This window comes from Myotis myotis, unplaced genomic scaffold, assembly GCF_014108235.1.
Source record: "Myotis myotis isolate mMyoMyo1 unplaced genomic scaffold, mMyoMyo1.p scaffold_m19_p_1, whole genome shotgun sequence".
NCBI lineage: Eukaryota > Metazoa > Chordata > Mammalia > Chiroptera > Vespertilionidae > Myotis > Myotis myotis.
Window position 1 is genome coordinate 182567721 of NW_023416313.1, and position 18743 is coordinate 182586463.

At 38.2% G+C, this 18743-nt stretch overlaps 1 protein-coding gene across 14 annotated transcripts in view; it reads left to right on the plus strand.

Annotated features, from left to right (window-relative positions):
• The window catches only part of MAP2K5 (mitogen-activated protein kinase kinase 5), a 266429-nt gene that overhangs the window by 81704 nt on the left and 165982 nt on the right, over window positions 1–18743 (plus strand). For all 14 annotated transcript variants that reach the window (XR_004966995.1, XR_004966996.1, XR_004966997.1 and 11 more), the window contains 3 exons: window positions 5985–6024; window positions 11780–11848; window positions 11941–12022. Coding sequence is in view for 11 of the 14 variants with exons in the window: in XM_036305713.1 (XP_036161606.1) it covers window positions 5985–6024; window positions 11780–11848; window positions 11941–12022 (191 nt within the window). In the remaining 3 variants the exon portion in view is untranslated. The remainder of the gene's footprint in view (window positions 1–5984; window positions 6025–11779; window positions 11849–11940; window positions 12023–18743) is intronic.

The window sequence follows — 18743 nt, forward strand, 5'->3', positions numbered from 1 at the left end:
TACGAGGATACAGTGAATACGTTTATAAAAATAAACTTGAAAACAGAAAATGGACACTTTACTAGAAAATCTTAAAACTGTCTTAAGAAAAATTTAAAAAACAAACAAAAATAAACCTATAGCAATTAAGAAAATTTATTTATTCAGTCAATAAATATTTATAAAATGTGCCTAGCACAGTTTTAGACGCTGGAGATACAAAGGAGAGGGGAGGGGAGGGGAGGGGAGGGGAGGGGAGGGGAGGGGAGGGGAGGGGAGGGAAGAGAAAAGAAAAGAGTCCATGTTTTCATGGAGCCTGCTTTCTAGTGCTGGGAGACAGATAATTAATAAATTAGGTGTTGATGAGTTCTGTAAAGAATAAAGAAAGGGAGACTGAGCTTTCTTATAGAGGAGAGTGAAAGAAGCAACATTGGACATGAAGGAAGTATCCTCCAAGTGGATATTGGCGGAAGAGTGGTTCTGGCTTGAGTAGGTGCAAAGGGCCTAAGGAAGGATCATGTTTGGTGGAGCAGCGTAAGTACTGGGCATAAGGGAAATTGGCAGAAGCAGGGATTGGTGAGGTGACCAAGATCTAAACCATGGAATCCTTGTAAGGACTCTTGATTCAGCAATTAGAAATATACCCAAATGGGAATGATGATAATAACTTCTACTTATGTTATATGTCAATTATACCCGAATAAAACTGGTGGTGAGGGGGAATAACCCATGTTCATAAGATTATGGAATTAATTAAATTTATGTAGAATTTATTTGTAAAATACCATTCAAGTGAGAGATTTCTGTTTCATCCAGAAGTAATAAACATGTTGAATATTTATTAAATAGAGAACACCTATCAAGGGCCAGGACTTGGACAAAGCGGAAAGAATACAAAGATGATTAAGACATGGCAGTGCTCACTGCCCATTATGGGAGACAGGCTCAAATAATATTTCTGCATTGTGCTCTAGGAGCTGTAACAGAGCTACTAAAGCCTGAAGGCTAGGAGAGGCCTCAAAATTTTACAGACCCTGAACAACACAAGTTTGAACTGTGTAAATCCACTTATGTATAGATTGTTTTTCCAATAAATACCTGTACTGTATTTGATCCACAGTTGCAAGTCCAAAGATGTGGAGGGTCAACTGTATGCATTGTTCTCTGCCATTTTATATACCCTTATATAAAGGTATATATATGAGCATCCATGGATTTTGGTATCCATGGGAGTCCTGGAGCCAGTCTCCCTTGGATAGTGAAGGTAGTTAAGTTTTTGGGAAGTCAAAAGTTATATATGGATTTTCGAATGTGTAGTAGGTAGGCACCCCCAGCCCCCCATGTTGTTCAAGAGTCAACTGTGTATTAAAGAAAGGCATGTGGATTCTTTTTAGGGTAGCTTATATATTTTTATGTATTTAACCCAAGGAGAAAGAAAAATGTAGGTTCTCATTTGGCCATTGTGATAGTGAGATGGCATTTCTGCTGAGATGAACACCTGAATGTGGCACTGACCACGCCTCTCTGTGTTGTAGACACATTATAGTAGTGGGCAAGAGGTAAACATGATAAGAAATCTAGAATTTGAAACATGGTATAACAATAGCATTATGGCTATTCTAATTCTTTGTCTTCAAAGTTGGTTCAATATGAAGTAATTCTACCAGTTTTTCTTAATAAATGATATGTTGCAGCCATTTGCCAGTCTTCATTATTAAAGCTAACTTGCTGCTTTAGTCTGTTTTAACAGGTTCTACTCTCAAAACACCTGGCTACCTTGTAAACTCCCTAGTTTCTTAAAATATAATGCATGCCAGCCTTGTCTTCAGTACTTTACCTGTTATCTCACTGAATCCTCACAACTCTATAAGGTAGGGACTGTTTTCCCCATTCCAGATCTGAGACAGCTGAGACACAGTGAGGTTTACTCACAGTCCAGGTTCACACTGATAAGAAGTGCAGAGCTGGGATCAGAACCCAGGGAGTGACTCCAGAGCCTACGCCCTTCACTCCCTGCCTGTCAAGCTAGGTTGGCAGTGATTGCAGAATGCTTCATTGCCTGCAGAAATTCAGATGTGATGGTCCTTAGTCTGATTGAAATAGGTCAGCACCTTTGTAAATTTTGAATTATGAGTTTCCCTGTTTCAGAACACAGTGAAGAAAACAAACATCACTGCATATTTCCTTTAGGTGCTAAAATATGTGTATTCTGCCACTGTTCCACTCGTGGCTTTGTCATTTACTGCTACGTGAGTTTAGACAAGTTTTTTAATGTGGGTTTTGGGTATTTCCACTGTAAGAGGAAGGGATTAAACTAGACAATTCTCTATATTTCCTACTGACTCAGTAAATTTTCGATTCTATACTCTACCAGAATTAAAGGTTGATAGCAACTTTTTTGTCAGTCATCTAGAACCTATTGCTCCAAATGAAAAGATAAAGTGTGGATAGTAAGTGTTCTTTTCTTTTGTTGGGTTCTTTGTTATTTCAAATATTCAAAAAGTTTATTTCAAATATTGTAAATTCCCTAGTTTCTTAAAATATAATGCATGACTTGATCCACAGTTGCAAGTCCAAAGATGTACCAAGGTACTAGCTTTTGCCATCCTGAAGTATATATGTTGTGTGCTCAGTTTTAAGGGCTGGGAATATTCCCTGAAGGTCTGTGCTTGTTCGGAAACAAAAATGGAACACTCAAGTCTAAGCACTAAAAATATCTCATAAAATGCTTCCTCCATGCACTCATTGGAACAGGTAATTACTGTGGCAACAACAAACTAATTTGAAGTGTTAGCTGTTAATTAAAAGAATGCAGAGGTGTATAGTTGTCTTGTGGTGTAACCAGAGCCTCCATTCAAACTTCATTAATCACCTTACAGTTAATGTGTTGAGGAAGGTCAAGACAATTGGGATGCAGTATCCGTTGAAAGTAAACAAATTCCTTTTCTCCAGGTGGAATGCCATTTGCAAAGTTAAGGTGCATACTCCACTTATACCTGGCAATGCCTTTGTCATCCACTTCTCCTTGATGATTAAATGTTAAGTTGGTACTGTCATTGCACTGTAAACCAAGCCGCACAGCACCTTTATTGCTCGAAATCGAACCCAAACTTCCATGGATGAATTAGCGTGCATCATAATTAAATCATCAAGCTTCTCCTTTGATTTCACTTGGAAATAGGAAACCTTTCTTTTAGAAAAGAGATCATCTTTCTTGACAAGCTCATTAAGTTGCCAAACTATTCAGTATGGTATATATTAGACTATCTGCTAACCACTTACTTATCATTGCTGTTGGTCTCAAGAGCCCTGGTGTTGCTTGTTGTCCTAAGTAGCAACACTGTTCTTTTTATGACTTTTGAATCCTTGTGTATGCATTCAACTATTAGTCTTCACATTTGAGTCTTTGGTTAGTGATTCTAATATAGAGTATTTTTTACTCTGTGGTATGTAAGAGGAAAAATAATATATCATTACTAAATTTTACATATTACCTACTAGAGGCCCAGTACACGAAATTCTTGCACTCTGGGCGGGGAGTGGGGGGGTCCCTCAGTCCGGCCTGTGCCCTCTCCAAGTCCGGGAGCCTTCGGGGGATGTCCCCCTGTGGGAGCGCACTGACCACCAGGGGGCAGCTCCTCTGTTGAGTGTCTGCCCGCTGGTGGTCAGTGCGCGCTATAGTGACCAGTCGGTCTGCCATTTGGTCAATTTGCATATTAGCCTTTTATTATATAGGATATTTACATGGAATAAATTCCTTCAAATCACATTTTAAATTAGCTTAGTCCAGCAACATCTCTGTCAGGCACTGAGGAAAATACAGTGTATGTCTTCATACATCAATTTATTACTTGAATTCAGATATATAATGAATCAAATCATAGTCTGAAATGTAGTTTCATGTTGTAAAAATCTGATATTAACATCAATAGTAAAGTAAGTGGTTATTTGTTCTAAACCTTTATGGTATAGGAGTTCTTATAAAACATCACTTTATATAAAGTGTAAAAAATTTTAAATCATTCAAGTATTATAAACTTGATAGTATTTATATATACTAGGGAGGTTGATATTTAGACAAAGTCTGTAGATACTTTTTCAGATTAAAGTGAACAATGCCAATTTTTGTAATCTTGCTTTTCATTTAAATAAGATACAATTTCTCTATAATTAATTAATAAAATAAAACCTAAGTTTACCTTCCAAAATTGGCTCAACCTTTGTCCATTCAAGTAGGAAAAGCAGAATGAATTTCTTATAACATTCATAAATGGATATGTAGATATAATTACATGTTTTGTCCTATCTTACCTGAATTTATAACATTTTATATATGAAAAGTTATAAATACTTGTGGGTTCTTAGTAAATTATCTCTATAAGTCTGTCACTTTAAAAATACTTGTCAGTGATTGCACAGCTATGTAAATTTTCTAAAAATCATTGAATTGTACACTTAAAACAAGTGAATTTTGTCATATATAATTATGCCTCAATAAAACTGCATACAATTTTGTCAGAACAACCACACAAGTATTTCTGCCAAAACAACAGAAAATGATATTTTCATTTGATAATAGTGGAATGCATATTTTGTTTTTGTTTTAAGAAACGAGCAATTTTTTGCAACCATTTATGGTAATGGATGTTAACTAGACTTAGGGTGATTCTTTTACAATATGCATAAGCAAATATCACATCATTATGTTATATACCTGAAATTAATATAATGTTACATGCCAGTGATATCTCAAAAAAAATGAGCATTTTTTACTATTAGGTTATTATCAAGTAAAAATTAGGAGCCTGGTAAATTTTGCAACTTGGCAGCTGAGGACAGGGAATTCCTGGCAAGGGAAATTACATTCCTCCACAAGTTTTCTACCCCACTCACATCTGAGCACTAGCCAGGTGAGAGGAAGAACAAGCCAATCTTGGCTAATGTGCAAAATCCTCTATGGAGCAAGACTTTAATTCTTCCAAAGTAATGTGTTTCTTTATACTTTTATGGACTTGCAGTAACAGTGTTTGTTCATGTTGTGTGATTCATTTTGAAATTTTTATAGAAGGCAGGCTGTTTCTGGATAATGGTCAGAATGTACACATATGAAAGCCACATTTTATTTAAACATAAAAAAGGTCTTGATGAGATCATGGTTTTTATTTCTGCAAACCTTATTCTCTTTTTCATAAATGAATGTATGCATATTCCTTGACTTAAATTGTAGTTATTTCACTCTATCATTTGAGTTTGTCTCTCTTCTGAAGCTTTTTCAATATTGAGAGAAGCCAGCTTTAGAAAAAGACGAACACCACATACTTGAGTCTTATAACCCTGTGACTTTTTATATGAATTTATATCTATCTTAAGCCATAGCTAATTCCCTGTAGTTTTGAGATTATTTTGATTAAATGTGGGAATATAGTTGATTTGTGTATGTAATTGAAATAAACAGAAGGAAAACCTCCCATTTTTTATGGCTCTGTATAATGCTTAGCAGAGCTGTATGATATCCATCTCTCTCTCTCTCTCTCTCTCTCTCTCTCTCTCTCTCTCTCTCTCTCTCTCTCTCTCTCTCTCTGACAGTATGCCATAAAGCAAGCATGTCAAACTCGTGTACGCCTCATTTATTAGGCCCGTGTTAGCCTTTGATTTTGACATGCTTGCCATAAAGGATTTAGGGCCAGAAGACCTGGATTTGAGGTCTTGTTCTGCCACTTACTGACTTTGTGCCATTAGACAAACTATTTCTCCGTGCTTCAAAGTTCTTATCTTTAAGGAGACAATAATGACAGAGGGTCTTTTTTAAGGGAAGGTATAATTTATCGTTTTGTAAACCATTAAGCTCAATAGAAATGTAAATTACTAATGTCATTAGTATTCTTTGAAAGTATCATATATCCTGTGGTTGCAGGTGTGTCCAGATTTACATTTATGTCCTTAACTATTTTCTAGGTTCTTTGGTGAACCCAAGTAATTTTGTTGGTTTGTTTTTCTTCCCATAGAGCATATCATGTCCCAAGTGGGAAAATACTAGCTGTAAAGGTAAGTACTGGATACATTTCATGAAATTCATGACATTCTTGATGCTCACCACTTTTTCTCCACTCCCACCCCCCATGTTCAGCTTGAGTTACAGGTAGTGATAAAAAGGAAATGGTTTTAGGTTTGGATTCGGAGGTGGAAGCTGGAGCACTGTTGTGACATTCAAGCTCCTAACGGTTGTGCTGCTTTTAGGTTGAACTCATTGCCTTATCTGAACCCAGGTACTTTCACTTCAACACTTTGATACATGTATTTCTTGCCAATAAGAATTCCTTCGCCTGTGTCTCCACCTATCAAAATCCCTAACATCCTTCAGCTCCAAAGCCACTCTGTTGGACTTAACGTAGATAAATAGTCACTTCTGGTATATCTATCACTTCTCACTCTGTTCTTTGACTCTCGAATTCTCTCTGTTTCTTATGGGTGCTATCACATGCTGCCTTGTTGTTTGCTATTAGTATACATGTATGTTTCCCCAACACATTGAAATCTCCTTGTAAGTAGAGAACAGCTCTTACCTTGTTTTACTCACTGATTCATGCTGAGCATTGCACAGAGGGCCTAGTGCAGAGTGCTGTATGTAATGACTAGATGTTCAACACATAATTTGTTGAATGACTGACTAAATAAATACATTTTGTTCTTTTGTTTGGGGGTGTGTGTGTATGTTTTTTTGTTGTTTGTTTGTTTTCCAGTTTACTCATTCATCTTTTGAAGTAACATCTTGAAAGCAGGTTCAACTCGCATACAAAATATCCCATAGTGTTCTTTGTATGGACCATTGCTCTCAGCCAGAGTATTTCTTAGCTATATATATATATATATATATTAAAGGGTGAAATGAAAGGTTGGCGCATTTGATCTTTTCCTGACCCTCTCCTGACTTTTGTGTGACTTCAAGCATGTCACTTGAACCTCTCAATGACCTCAGCTGTGAAACGGGCTGCCTGGTGTCACAGAGGGATTGTGAAGAGCAGCAAATCACAGGCCTTGTCTAAACAGAATCACCTGCAGGGCTCTGATGCCGGCATAGAATGATGAGGGAAATTTAATTTCCCAAGCCAAGAAGTCAGTTGGACCCACACTTTGAATATCTGTGGGAGCAATTAGATAAAAATCTTGAAAATCTATTACTGTTCCTACTCAAAATATTTTTAATTTTTATACTTCTAAATGTTTTCATTTTTTAGACAAAATAAAACAACTATATTTTAATATTTCCTTTTTCAGACATTAAAAGTGGGAAACTATCACTTTAGATATTTTTAAAAGCAAGTTGAATTTTGGGAAGACTAAAAGTACCTTGAATTTTTATTTTATAGTGCTGAATTTAGAAAAATTTCTGCCTCAAAGAGAGCATTTTGAAAATGATACTAACCACTTTTTAAAGATAAGTATTTGATATGACTGTAGTATGTAACTCATGAAATGTGTTTCTAGTTAGCTTTTTGGGGCAGGGAGTGGTGTAGGTAAGCAAAACAATTGCAAACAAGTAGAGCAGAAAACAAATAAAAATAGTGTTAGCCATCTTGCAAATAGAACCTTTTTATAAAACCTTTCAGTGTATTCTATAAAACCTTTCAAAGAGTAGAGCTTAATAGATTTCCCAGTATTATTTATTTTCTAATTGGAAAAAAAAATCCATTTAACAGGAAATTTCTTAGCATTGTATGTAGCATGTGCTGATTATCATTCTTTGACTGTTTTTGGTTTCTGCTGCTTTTAAACTAGCATTTAAATGGATCATTTGATTAATCATTTGTATACGGACTGTAATCCTCCCAAATTTCCTTTCTGAATTGTACATACTGTAAAAGACAATTATGTTGCCACAGATTAAATAAGCGAATTAAAACAGAATAGCGGCTTAATTTGACCTGTGATTTTGCTCTCCTTCCCTTTAGTGGAGCATGTGCCACTCCAGCAAATAAATGAAGTCATCCATGACAGGTTGTGATGAATTGCCGTATTTATACTGTATATTTTAATAGCCTCACACTAATTTAAATTGAGCACAGAGTAAATTATAATTCAGTCACTTGACTGCTTATATTTAACTTGACAACTCATCCTTATTTGTCCTGGAGGTGTAGCGAAGAGCAGGGAAATGCACTCAGGTATTTCAGTTTCTCACTTAACCCTTTCTTCATGAAATGCTTCATGTTTAGAGTCTCTCCAGTTTGAAAAATTCAGCTCTTCCTATGGAGAAAAATAGTAATAGTAATAATAATAATAATGAAAACTCAGGGAGTCCATACTTTGCTTGTACTTCAAACAGAAAATTAGTATTTCCATGCCTTTTCCCATTACCTTCAAATAAGGAATTGGACTTGTTTATTTTTCTCAGTTTTAAAGCTCACTCACAGGAATGCCCAAGGGAAGGAGAATTAACCTTCCACCTAGAGTATCAAGTCTCCCAGAAAATAGAAGAGCATTCCAGTAATTATTTCAAGGTGAATTTTAATCTCCCTCTCAAGTTCCCAGAAATTACTTTATTCACTTTTCTACCATTATGGAATCTCCACTGTTCTGCACTATAGCAAACCAAGGGTGGTGAAGACCTATGAGAGTACAATGGATTGGCTCCACAAATACAGTATTACTTGCTACATTTTAGGTCAGAGTGGCACTTTTATTTACTTTGGTGTTTATATGTTTGGTTTTATTCATTTTTAAATTTATATAAAATTTTTTATTGATTTCAGAGAGAAAGGGAGAAGGAGAGAGCGATAAGAACATCAGTGGGGAGAGAGAATCATTAAGTGGCTGCCTCCTGCACGCTCCTCACTGGGATTGAGCCTGCAACCCAGGCATGTGCTCTGACTGGGAATCGAACTGTGACCTCCTGGTTCATAGGTTGATGCTCAACCACTGAGCCACTCCAGTTGGGCTATTCCCTGTACTTGACAAGGTGGTTTTAAATTCAGCTGTAGAAATCAAGCAATCCATCCCTTCCTCTTTAGAAACAGCATCTTATTTAGAGCATTATGGTTGTAAGGCACACTTTAATTAAATCCCACATCACTGAATGGCCACTACTGTAAAACCCTATACAGCAAGCATGTCAAACTAAAAGGCTAACATGGGCCAAATAGATGAGGCATGCGGCTCCCGAGTTCAACATGCTTGCTATGCAAGGTGCTGGGTGTGAGGGAGGGAGCTAGAGAAAGATGTACAAGACTCAACCTTTGCCCTTGAGGGGCTCACAACCACTCTTTATTCTTTAGACTTCTGTTTTTAGAAGATGAGGTATGAATGCTAAAGACAAATGTGGTAAGGAAAAAAATAAAGGGCCAAAGCTAGAGATAAATTCTGATGGAGGGCTTTGGGGCTGGCTTCCTGAGATGGTGGCAGCATCCCAGCTAGGCCTAAAAGATAGAAAAGATTTTATGATCAATGACTGTGGAGTAGAGAGAGGAAGCTTACCTCAAGTGGAAGGAACAGCAGAGCAAAGACTGGAAGTGGGGAAAGCACAGGACATGTGTGGATCAGTGAAAACCATCTGATTTCACATGAGGATTGAATTTGTGATGGGGAATAGTGGGAGGAGCTAGAAAAACAAGTTGGAGCTAGATTGTAGAAGAAGTCCTGGAATATCATGCTAGAATTGTAACTTGATGCTAGGCTATGGGAGCCCAATTAAGATTTTTGATCAAGGGGATGATACGTTTACAGCCAGTAGTGTGAGTTTAATTCCTCTGTGTTGGCTAGCCCTGTGGAATTATGTCATTTATAGAGTGTGTGCTTGGAGATGCAGTATAACTTAGTAGTCATACTAAGTACTGAGTATAGTCAGATCTCAGTTCTCTAGCATCTCCCATCTCAAACAGTTTACTTCTCAACCCAACAACACTTTCATGCTGATACCTGCATGATCAGTCATGAGTCTCTCAGGCAACAGAGGAGCGAATGCTCCAGTATGCGTCAGTTTACTGCTAAACCTTACATTGTTAACGTCTCGAGAAATTGTGCTGAGAATGTTTTCATGGGTTTTTTTTTACTTTAGTTGCTGTTTATTTTTATTAAATTTTCCATTTTTACTGTACATTTCATTTCCTTTTTGTTAAATTTTCATTTACATTTCATGTACTTTTTGTTTTTAAAGTATGTATTTATAGATTAAACAGTATATTAGACATGTATGTAAGAATGGTTAAAACGGAATCATTTGGGGGTCTGGAATGGATTAATTCAATTTTCATTATTTCTAATGGGGAAAAATGATTCGGTTTTCGAACAGCCTTCCGGAATGAATTGAACCAAGGTTCCACTGTAAATGTATTTTTGAAACCTTAAATAAGTGGTTCTCAACCTTATTGTGGGTTAGAATTCGCCTGATAAGTTGTTGTTTTTAAATACTAAGAGGTGGGTCTGCCCTCAGAGATTTTGATTACATTATGCCTATGTATCATCAGGATTTATTTAAAGTGCCCTGAGATACTTATGAAAATAACTTTAAATAAAGGTAATTATAATATGAGGCCAGGTTTGAGAACCACTGCTTTAAAGTAAATAATAACTTCATTCCGTTTACTAGTTTTTTAGGATGAAAGATTCCCTGTACTTGACATGGTGGTGTGAATAGATCTAATAGTTTATGGTATAGACTTGAAACAACACTAGATGAATTTATTTTGTTGCTAAGTTTTATACAGGAACAAAAATGTAAGTGAATATTGTTGGCAAAATGACTATTGATCTGGAGAAGTGTTTCTTGGCAGTTTTGTATTACACTTACAGGCTGGTTTAGTGAGAGCTTTTATAAATAACCCTAAAGCAAACTCTTGATAGAAACTGGCTATGCCTTTTTTATTTTCTTTCCCCTCCCCCAAATGGATGTCATTACTATAAAATGTGTTTTAGAATTAGCCTCTTCTTTCCTTGCTCTATCAGCAGTTTGCAATTTATAATTTATGGAATAATTTTTCCCCTCTAGTATGATTATATATATTCCGCAATTGTAATACAAAATGTAGTTCAATGTTGGATGGTGTATAACTACTGCTGTGATGGTAATCCTGGGTGTTCAGTTTTTATCTAGAAATGTCTAGAGTCAGAAACTCTGCCACAGACCTTAAAATTGTCTTCCAACTATTTTATTCTCATCACTCTCTTTTTTTAAGTAAAAAAAAATCCTCAGAGTCAGGAAGGGGCCAGACGTTGCCAGGCCACGTGGCTCCTCAGACCTTGGGTTCCTCCTATAAACTAAGGGGATTAGATGAAATAATTTCTGAGGTTCCTTCAAGCTCTAACATTTTATAACATTATTAGCAAAGAAACATTATGCAACTGGAAGAATAAAAAAAATGATATATTTTTAAAACCTAAAAACCCTACTTTTAAATGTCATTTTTACTCATCAACCTCTTCTGCTTATTGCCTAGTGTCTGAATTACAAGGTAATTTTTTTTAATGGTTTCAGAGTCACTCCTATCTTTCTCTTCTGAAAATAACCAATGTGGCCAAAATAGGGTATATAAATTAAGGGTGTTATAACTTAACTGACTTTTAAAGCTATTAATACTGACCTTTGAGACCTGGCTTTTTCCTTGGTCCCATCAATCACTTCTATACCACCTCCCCCAATACAAAGGATTAGACAGATGTGGATACAGTTTGTATTACTGGGGGGTTATAATAGTGGGGAAGAGGTTGGGGAAATGAAAAGAGTTTAGTTTTTATATTTCATAGCGAGTATAGCTATACTTAATTTAAAGGTAAATAAATGTGTCAATGTATTCCTTTCCATATTTAGGTCATACTACTAGATATTACACTGGAACTTCAAAAGCAAATTATGTCTGAATTGGAAATTCTTTATAAGGTAATTTTTTCTTGGTCATTTTTTTCTTATAAAGCATGCCTACGCTATTGGTTTGTAGGTTTTTAACTACTTTTGTCTTATTTTTGTTACAGTGTGATTCATCATATATCATAGGATTTTATGGTGCATTTTTTGTAGAAAACAGGATTTCAATATGTACAGAATTCATGGATGGTGAGTTTTCCCTTTTATAATATTTTAAAAATTATTTTTGTGGGGTAGTGCTTTATAACCTGATTTTGATATAAATGTCAAGTAGAATGAAAAATAATTAAAATATACTAATAATTACCTTTATACTCTAAAGGAAACATGTCAACTCACAGCCCACGGGCTGCACGTCTCATTTATTTAGCCTGTGTTAGACTTTGAGTTTGACATGCTTGCTCTAAAGCCTCTTAGTGTTAAGGATTTCTGGTGTTAAATATTTAGAGCTGACTTACAATTTCAAGAATGTGACTTCATTTACTTTTATTGAAAATTTAGATAGAACAAATTAAATGCTAGTCTAGTCGGTAGTTTGATATTTGATTCTTCCATACAATCTGTCTTTACTTGCAAAACAGATGTTCTGTTCTTTTAATGTTTCAGTAGCCAAAACATATTTACTTTTAAAAAAAATCTATTAATCCAATGCCCTATATTTTTTAGAAAGAAAATGGTTAGTTGCAAGATAAGAAATTATTTTTTAACACAGCTGTTGAGCCAAGATGTGTTTATAGTTTTCTTTGGACTCTAGCCCTTTCTCTCCTTTATTTTTTCATTCATTTCCACTTTGGTAACTCTTTCTTGATCTGAATATTAAGGCAAAATGCAGATTTCTTGGTATCCTATCAGTGAAATTGTCATCATTGTTATTATTGACCCATTTTAAATCAAAGAAGTCTTTAAATTTTATATATTCATTTTGCAGTATGTGGCCCATTCAAATTCAACAATTTAAAATATACTTAGTTCATTTTGGGAAATCTCAGTACATTACTGAAGCAATTTGTTCATGCCCTATAAGACTTTTTAATGAGCCAGCATTGATGCCTTTATACTATGCTAAAGTGTATAATATGCTCTAAATTAGTTATAGTAGATGCTATAGTAGATGCTAAGAATTACAATTCTTTCAAGGAGACTGACTAGAAAAAGTGGATTCATAGAGCTAGTACATGTTATTATTTTATGACTATTCATCATTCTTTTTAGAAGTCTTCAATTTTTCAAATACATTAAAAAATTTCTTTATTGAGATGGTATGTTCAAATGCCATCAAATTCACCCTTCTAATTTGTGCAAAACCCATTCTTGTCATTAATTCCAAAACATTTTTATCATGCCCAGAAACATACTCCCTACCCATCAGCAGTCACTTCTTACTCCCTCTTTTCTCTAGTCCTTGGCAAACACTAATCTATTTTTTGTCTCTATGGATTTTCCTATTTTGGACACTTCACACAAATGGAATTTATATAATATGTAGCCTTTGTGTCTGACTTCTTTCACTTAGCACAGCTATTTTCAACCAGTGTGCCATAAGAATTTTTAAAACATGCAGTACTTGACTATTCAGTCAGGGGCACTGACCTCTTTTCCCTTAGATTGTCAAATAAAAAATGACAACAGCCAACACAATAATGGCCATCCAGTGTGAATGCCCTGTCTTGAACCATAAATATATAGGTCATATAATAGAGTTGTATCTTATTGGTCACTTCGCATAATAAGGTTGCATCTGATTGGTTAATTTTTAGTACCAGAAATCCTTATATACAAGTATAAGCACCTGATTTTTTTAAAAGTCACTTTGGAGCAAAAAGGGTAGGTAATAACTATTAATCAAAATAATACCTAGTTTTTTTGGTCAGGTAGGCAAAAAATATATTTTTGGTGTCACAGAATTTTAGTAATTTATGTGTGTTATGAGATGAAAAAGTTGAAAATTGCTGACTTACATAATGTTCTCAAGATTCATTCATGTTGTATCATGTGTTAGTACAGTCACATGATGCATAACAACATTTTAGTCACTGCAAAAACACATGCTCCCATCCTATCTAATAAAAGAGAAACATGGTAATTGGCGTACGACTGTTACCCTTCCCATTGGCTAATCAGGGCGATATGCAAATTAACTGCCAGCCAAGATGGCGGCAGGCAGCTGGAAGCTAACTTGAGGCTTGCTTGCTTCAGTGACGGAGGAAACCAACGTTCCCCGCCTGCCTTGCCGGCCTCTGAGCCTGCAATTTGAAACATTGTAACAATTATATAAAAGCTAAAAAAAACCCCAAAAACCTGCTTTCAGCGAGCCGGGATCTCAGAGCTAGAGTTATACAGTGTTTCGATTATAGAACCGAAACAAACCAGATACCTGCTTTCAGCAGCGGAGGCCTAAGAGCTGGAGCCTCAGAGCTAAAGCTGGCCCAGAATAAAAAAAAAAGAAAAAAAGGAGCGGTTGGGAGCTTTCGTCACCTGCCAGCCTGAAAACAGCCCTCAGCCCCTCACCCAGACTGGCCAGGCACCCCAGTGGGGACCCCCACCCTGAAGGGTGTGTGACCAGCTGCAAACAGCCATCATCCCCTCACCCAGGCTGGCCAGGCACCCCAGTGGGGACTCCCACCCTGATCCAGGACACCCTTCAGGGCAAACCAGCCGGCCCCCACACATGCACCAGGCCTCTATGCTATATAGTAAAAGGGTAATATGCCTCCCGGCACCAGGATCAGCGTGACAGGGGGCAGCGCCCAAACCCCCTGATCGCCCTGCGGCTCTGTGTGTTACAGGGGGTGGGGCCACAACCTCCCCCCTCCCCCCAACGGGCCCTGCTCTGTGTGTGACGGGGTAGAGCCATAACCTCCCATCGGCCCTGCCCTGAGTGTGACAGTGGCGGCGCCCCAACCCCATGATCGGCCCTGCTCTGTGGGTGATAGAGGGCGATGCCCCAACCGCCCCCCATGGGCCCTGCTCTGTGTGTTACAGGGGGCGGTGCCCCAACTCCCCTATCGACCCTAATCTGTGAGTGACAGGGGGGAGCTCCCCAACCCCCTGATGGGCCCTGCTCTGTGCGTGACCTGGGGAGTTCCCCAACCCCCTGATGGGCCCTGCTCTGTGCGTGACAGGGGGCAGCGCCCCAACCCCCTGATTGGCCCTGCTCTGTGCGTGACAGGGTGGCGCCGCAACCTCCCCATCGACCCTGCCTTGAGTGTGACAGGGGGCGGTGCCCCAACCCCCCAATCAGCCCTACCCTGAGCGTGACTGAGGGTGGCATCGCAACCTCCCAATCCGCCCTGCTCTGTGCATGAAAGGGCGGCGCCCCAACTCCCCAATCGGCCCTGCTCTGAGCCCGACCAGGGGCTGCACCTAGGGATTGGGCCTGCCCTCTGCCACTGGGAGCAGGCCTAAGCCAGCAGGTCGTTATCTCCCAAGGGGTCCCAGACTGCGAGAGGGCGCAGGCTGGGCTGAGGGACTCCCCCGACCCCCGAGTGCACAAATTTTTGTGCACTGGGCCTCTAGTCCTATATAATAAAAGCCTAATATGCAAATCAACCGAACAGTGGAACAACTGTGGAATGATCAGTCGCTATTATGCGCACTGACCACCAGGGGGCAGACACTCAATGCAGGAGCTGCCCCCAGCCCGCAGGCCCCAGGCCAGCCAAGGCAGGTGCCAGTGGGGGCCTCCTGATTGCCCCGCAGAGGGAGGTGACCAGCAGTGGCAGGGGGCGGGGCCAGTGATTGGGTGGCGCCAGGCTGGCCAAGGTGGGTGCCAGCAGGGCCCCGCCCCCCCCATCGCCCCGTCGGTTGCCCCACAGATCGTCCCTGATTGCTAGCCAGGCCTAGGGTCCCTACCCATGCATGAATTTCATGCATTGGGCCTCTAGTAAGATTATAATGGAGCTGAATTTCCAGGAAAAAATGGAAAGATATGTGGTTCAGAAGGAATTATTTTTCTTTCGGCAGGAGCAATATCTGTGGGGCTTGGCAATAGATTCCATTTCACAGCACTTCAATTTTGAGTGCACAGATTACATCCCAGTCAGCCAGTGACCTGTTTCACCACAGAGGAGCCTGTCCCCCAGCCCTACATAGTCAGAGCGTTTTTGCAGCCCTCCCAGATCACGCTTGATGATCTTCGGAATAATTTGCTGTAAATTCTTTGTTGAGGACCTAAGATCCTATAAGGACACAGGTCCACAAGAGCCACCTTAACAAGTTTTAAGGGCCATTGTATCTTTAGTGTGGAGCCAGCATGTTCCTGTACTTTTGACATATTTTCAGGTTGTAATGGTATAATGCACAGATAAATTTTGTTTCTTCCATCAATTGCTAGAGAGAGCCCTTTGTGACGAAAGGATCAATGGAACCAAAATTCCAAAGTAAAAAATATTGAATCCTCAGTTTTACACCCTCTCCATGTTAAACACCCTCTATTTTAATGTGTACCACAAGTTCCTTAATCTCACCACTGCTCCAACATGCAATAGCCAAAACGACATTGCCATAACAACCCCCTATATTCCTTTATCTCTCTATCCTGATTCCTTATTCCTACTCTTTCTCAGGAAGAATCACTTTCACTCTTCCCTACATATCACTATTACAGTGATCTACTCCTTACTCAGTTTCTCTTTGGTATTTTTTTTAAATATGTTTTTTAGAGAGGAAGGAAAAGGAAGAAGGGAGAGAGAAATTTGATGAGTGAGAAACATAAATCAGCTGCCTCCTGCATATTCCCTACTGGGGATAGAGCCACAAACCAGGCATGTGTCCTGACCTGGAATTGACCAGTGACCTCTTGGTGCATGGGACGACATTCAGTCACTAAGCCACACTGGCCTGGCCTCAGTATTTCTAACCTATCTAGTCCACATCTCTGTACATGGAGCAGCATTGACAGATTTGATGTTCTATTTTTGGCCCTCTTGGAAAGTGAGGGGGGGGCCTTGTGGGACAGTGTTTATAAATTCTACAGTATTGTACAGTAATGTCCTAGGCCTTCACATTTGCTCACCACTTACTCACTGACTCACCCATAGAACTTCCAGTTCTGCAAACTCCATTTATAATAAGTGCCCTGTACAAGTGTGCCATTTTTTATCTTTTATACCTTACTGTACCATTTCTATGCTTAGATACTCATTTACTTTTCATTGTGTTACAGTTGCCTACGGTATTCAGCACAGTAACATGCTGTATAGGTTTGTAGCTAGGAGCAATAGACCATTCCATATAGCCTAAGTGTGTAGTGGGCTGTAATGTCTAGGTTTGTGTCAGTGTACTCTGATGTTCACACAAGGATGAAATCGCCTAACCATGCATTTCTCAGAACGTGCCCCATCATTAAGCGATGCATGACTGCATTCATTCCTTTTTATGACTGAAAGTTTTTTTACTCATTCATTTGTTGATGGGCATTTGAATGTTTCTACTTTTGGATCATAGTATATTTTTTGCCCATCTGACAAAAAAATGGGTATAATTTTGATTCATTCACAAGGGACAGCTATCGTTACAATTTTTTTTTATTTGAAAGTCTAGGGGAAAAAAGGTTGTTGTCATTTTTTATTTGACTGTCTGAGGGAAAAGAGGTTAGTGCCCCTGACTAGTCAGGTATTGCATGTTTTAAAAATTCTTCCAGCACGCCAGTTGGAAATTGCTGCTTTAGATTATTGTAACTTTGGGTAAATTTTGAAATTGAGTATTCAAGTTTTGCAGTTCTTTTGTTAAATTAATTTTAAATATTTTATGCTTTGATGCTATTATAAGTTGAATTCTTTTAATTTTGTTTTTGAATGGTTTATTGCTAGGTTATAGAAGTAGAAATGATTTTTTTATATTGATCTTGTGTCCTCTTACCTTGCTAAACTTGTTTTTAACTTCTAAGAGCTTTTTGAGGATTCCTTAGAGTTTTCTATGTAGAAGATCATGTAAATAGAAGTAGTTTCACTTCTCCCTTTCCAATCTGGATGCCTTTTCCTTTTTTAAATTACCCTGGTTAGAATCTTCAGTCCAATGTTGAATGATAGAAGTGGTAAGAACAGACATCCTTCTTTTGCTCCTTATCTTAGAGGGAAAACTTTCATGCTTTCATTTAAGCCATTAAGTATGATGTGGGTTTTTGGTAGATGTCCTTTATCAGGCTGTGGAAGTCCACTTATCTTCCAACTTTGTTGAGTATTTTTTTATCATGAAAGGGTGTTAGATTTTGTCAAATGTCTTTTCTGTGTCTATTGAAATGAATGTGTTTTTTGTCCTCTATTCCATAATTATATGTATTATATTAATTGATTTTTGTATGTTCAACCAATCTTGCATTCCTCCGATAATTTTATAGTTATGCTGTATAATCCTTTTTATATGTTGCTAGATTCAGTTTGCTAGTATATTGTTGAGGATTTTTACATCTGTATTATTAAGAGATATTGGTCTGTGATTTTTTCTTTTTTTGGAATGTCTTTGTCTGGTTTTGGTATCAAGATAATACTGTCTTCAAAGAATGAGTTGGAAAGTGTTCCCTCATCTTCTACTTTTTGAAAGACTTTGTGAAGGATTGATGTTAATTCTTTGTTAAACATTTGGTAGAATTCACCAGTGAAACCATCTGGTCCTGGGGTTTCTTTTGTGAGTAGTTTTTGTGGTCAAGTGGCATGTGTTGCCTATTTCCAGGAGAAGTCCCATCACTGGATTGAACAATGCTTTGCTCACATTAGAGAGAGAGAGAGAGAGAGAGAGAGAGAGAGAGAGAGAGAGAGAGAGATCAGCTTCAATAGTGGGTATCAGTTCATGGCCAGCAACAGGTCCCCCCAATAGCCTGTGCAGAGCAATGGGCCAGTATATACTCCTCTTGTGCTACAGCTAAAAGACAACCTCATCCCCTTCCCACCACACTCCTGCGGAGTCAGAAATG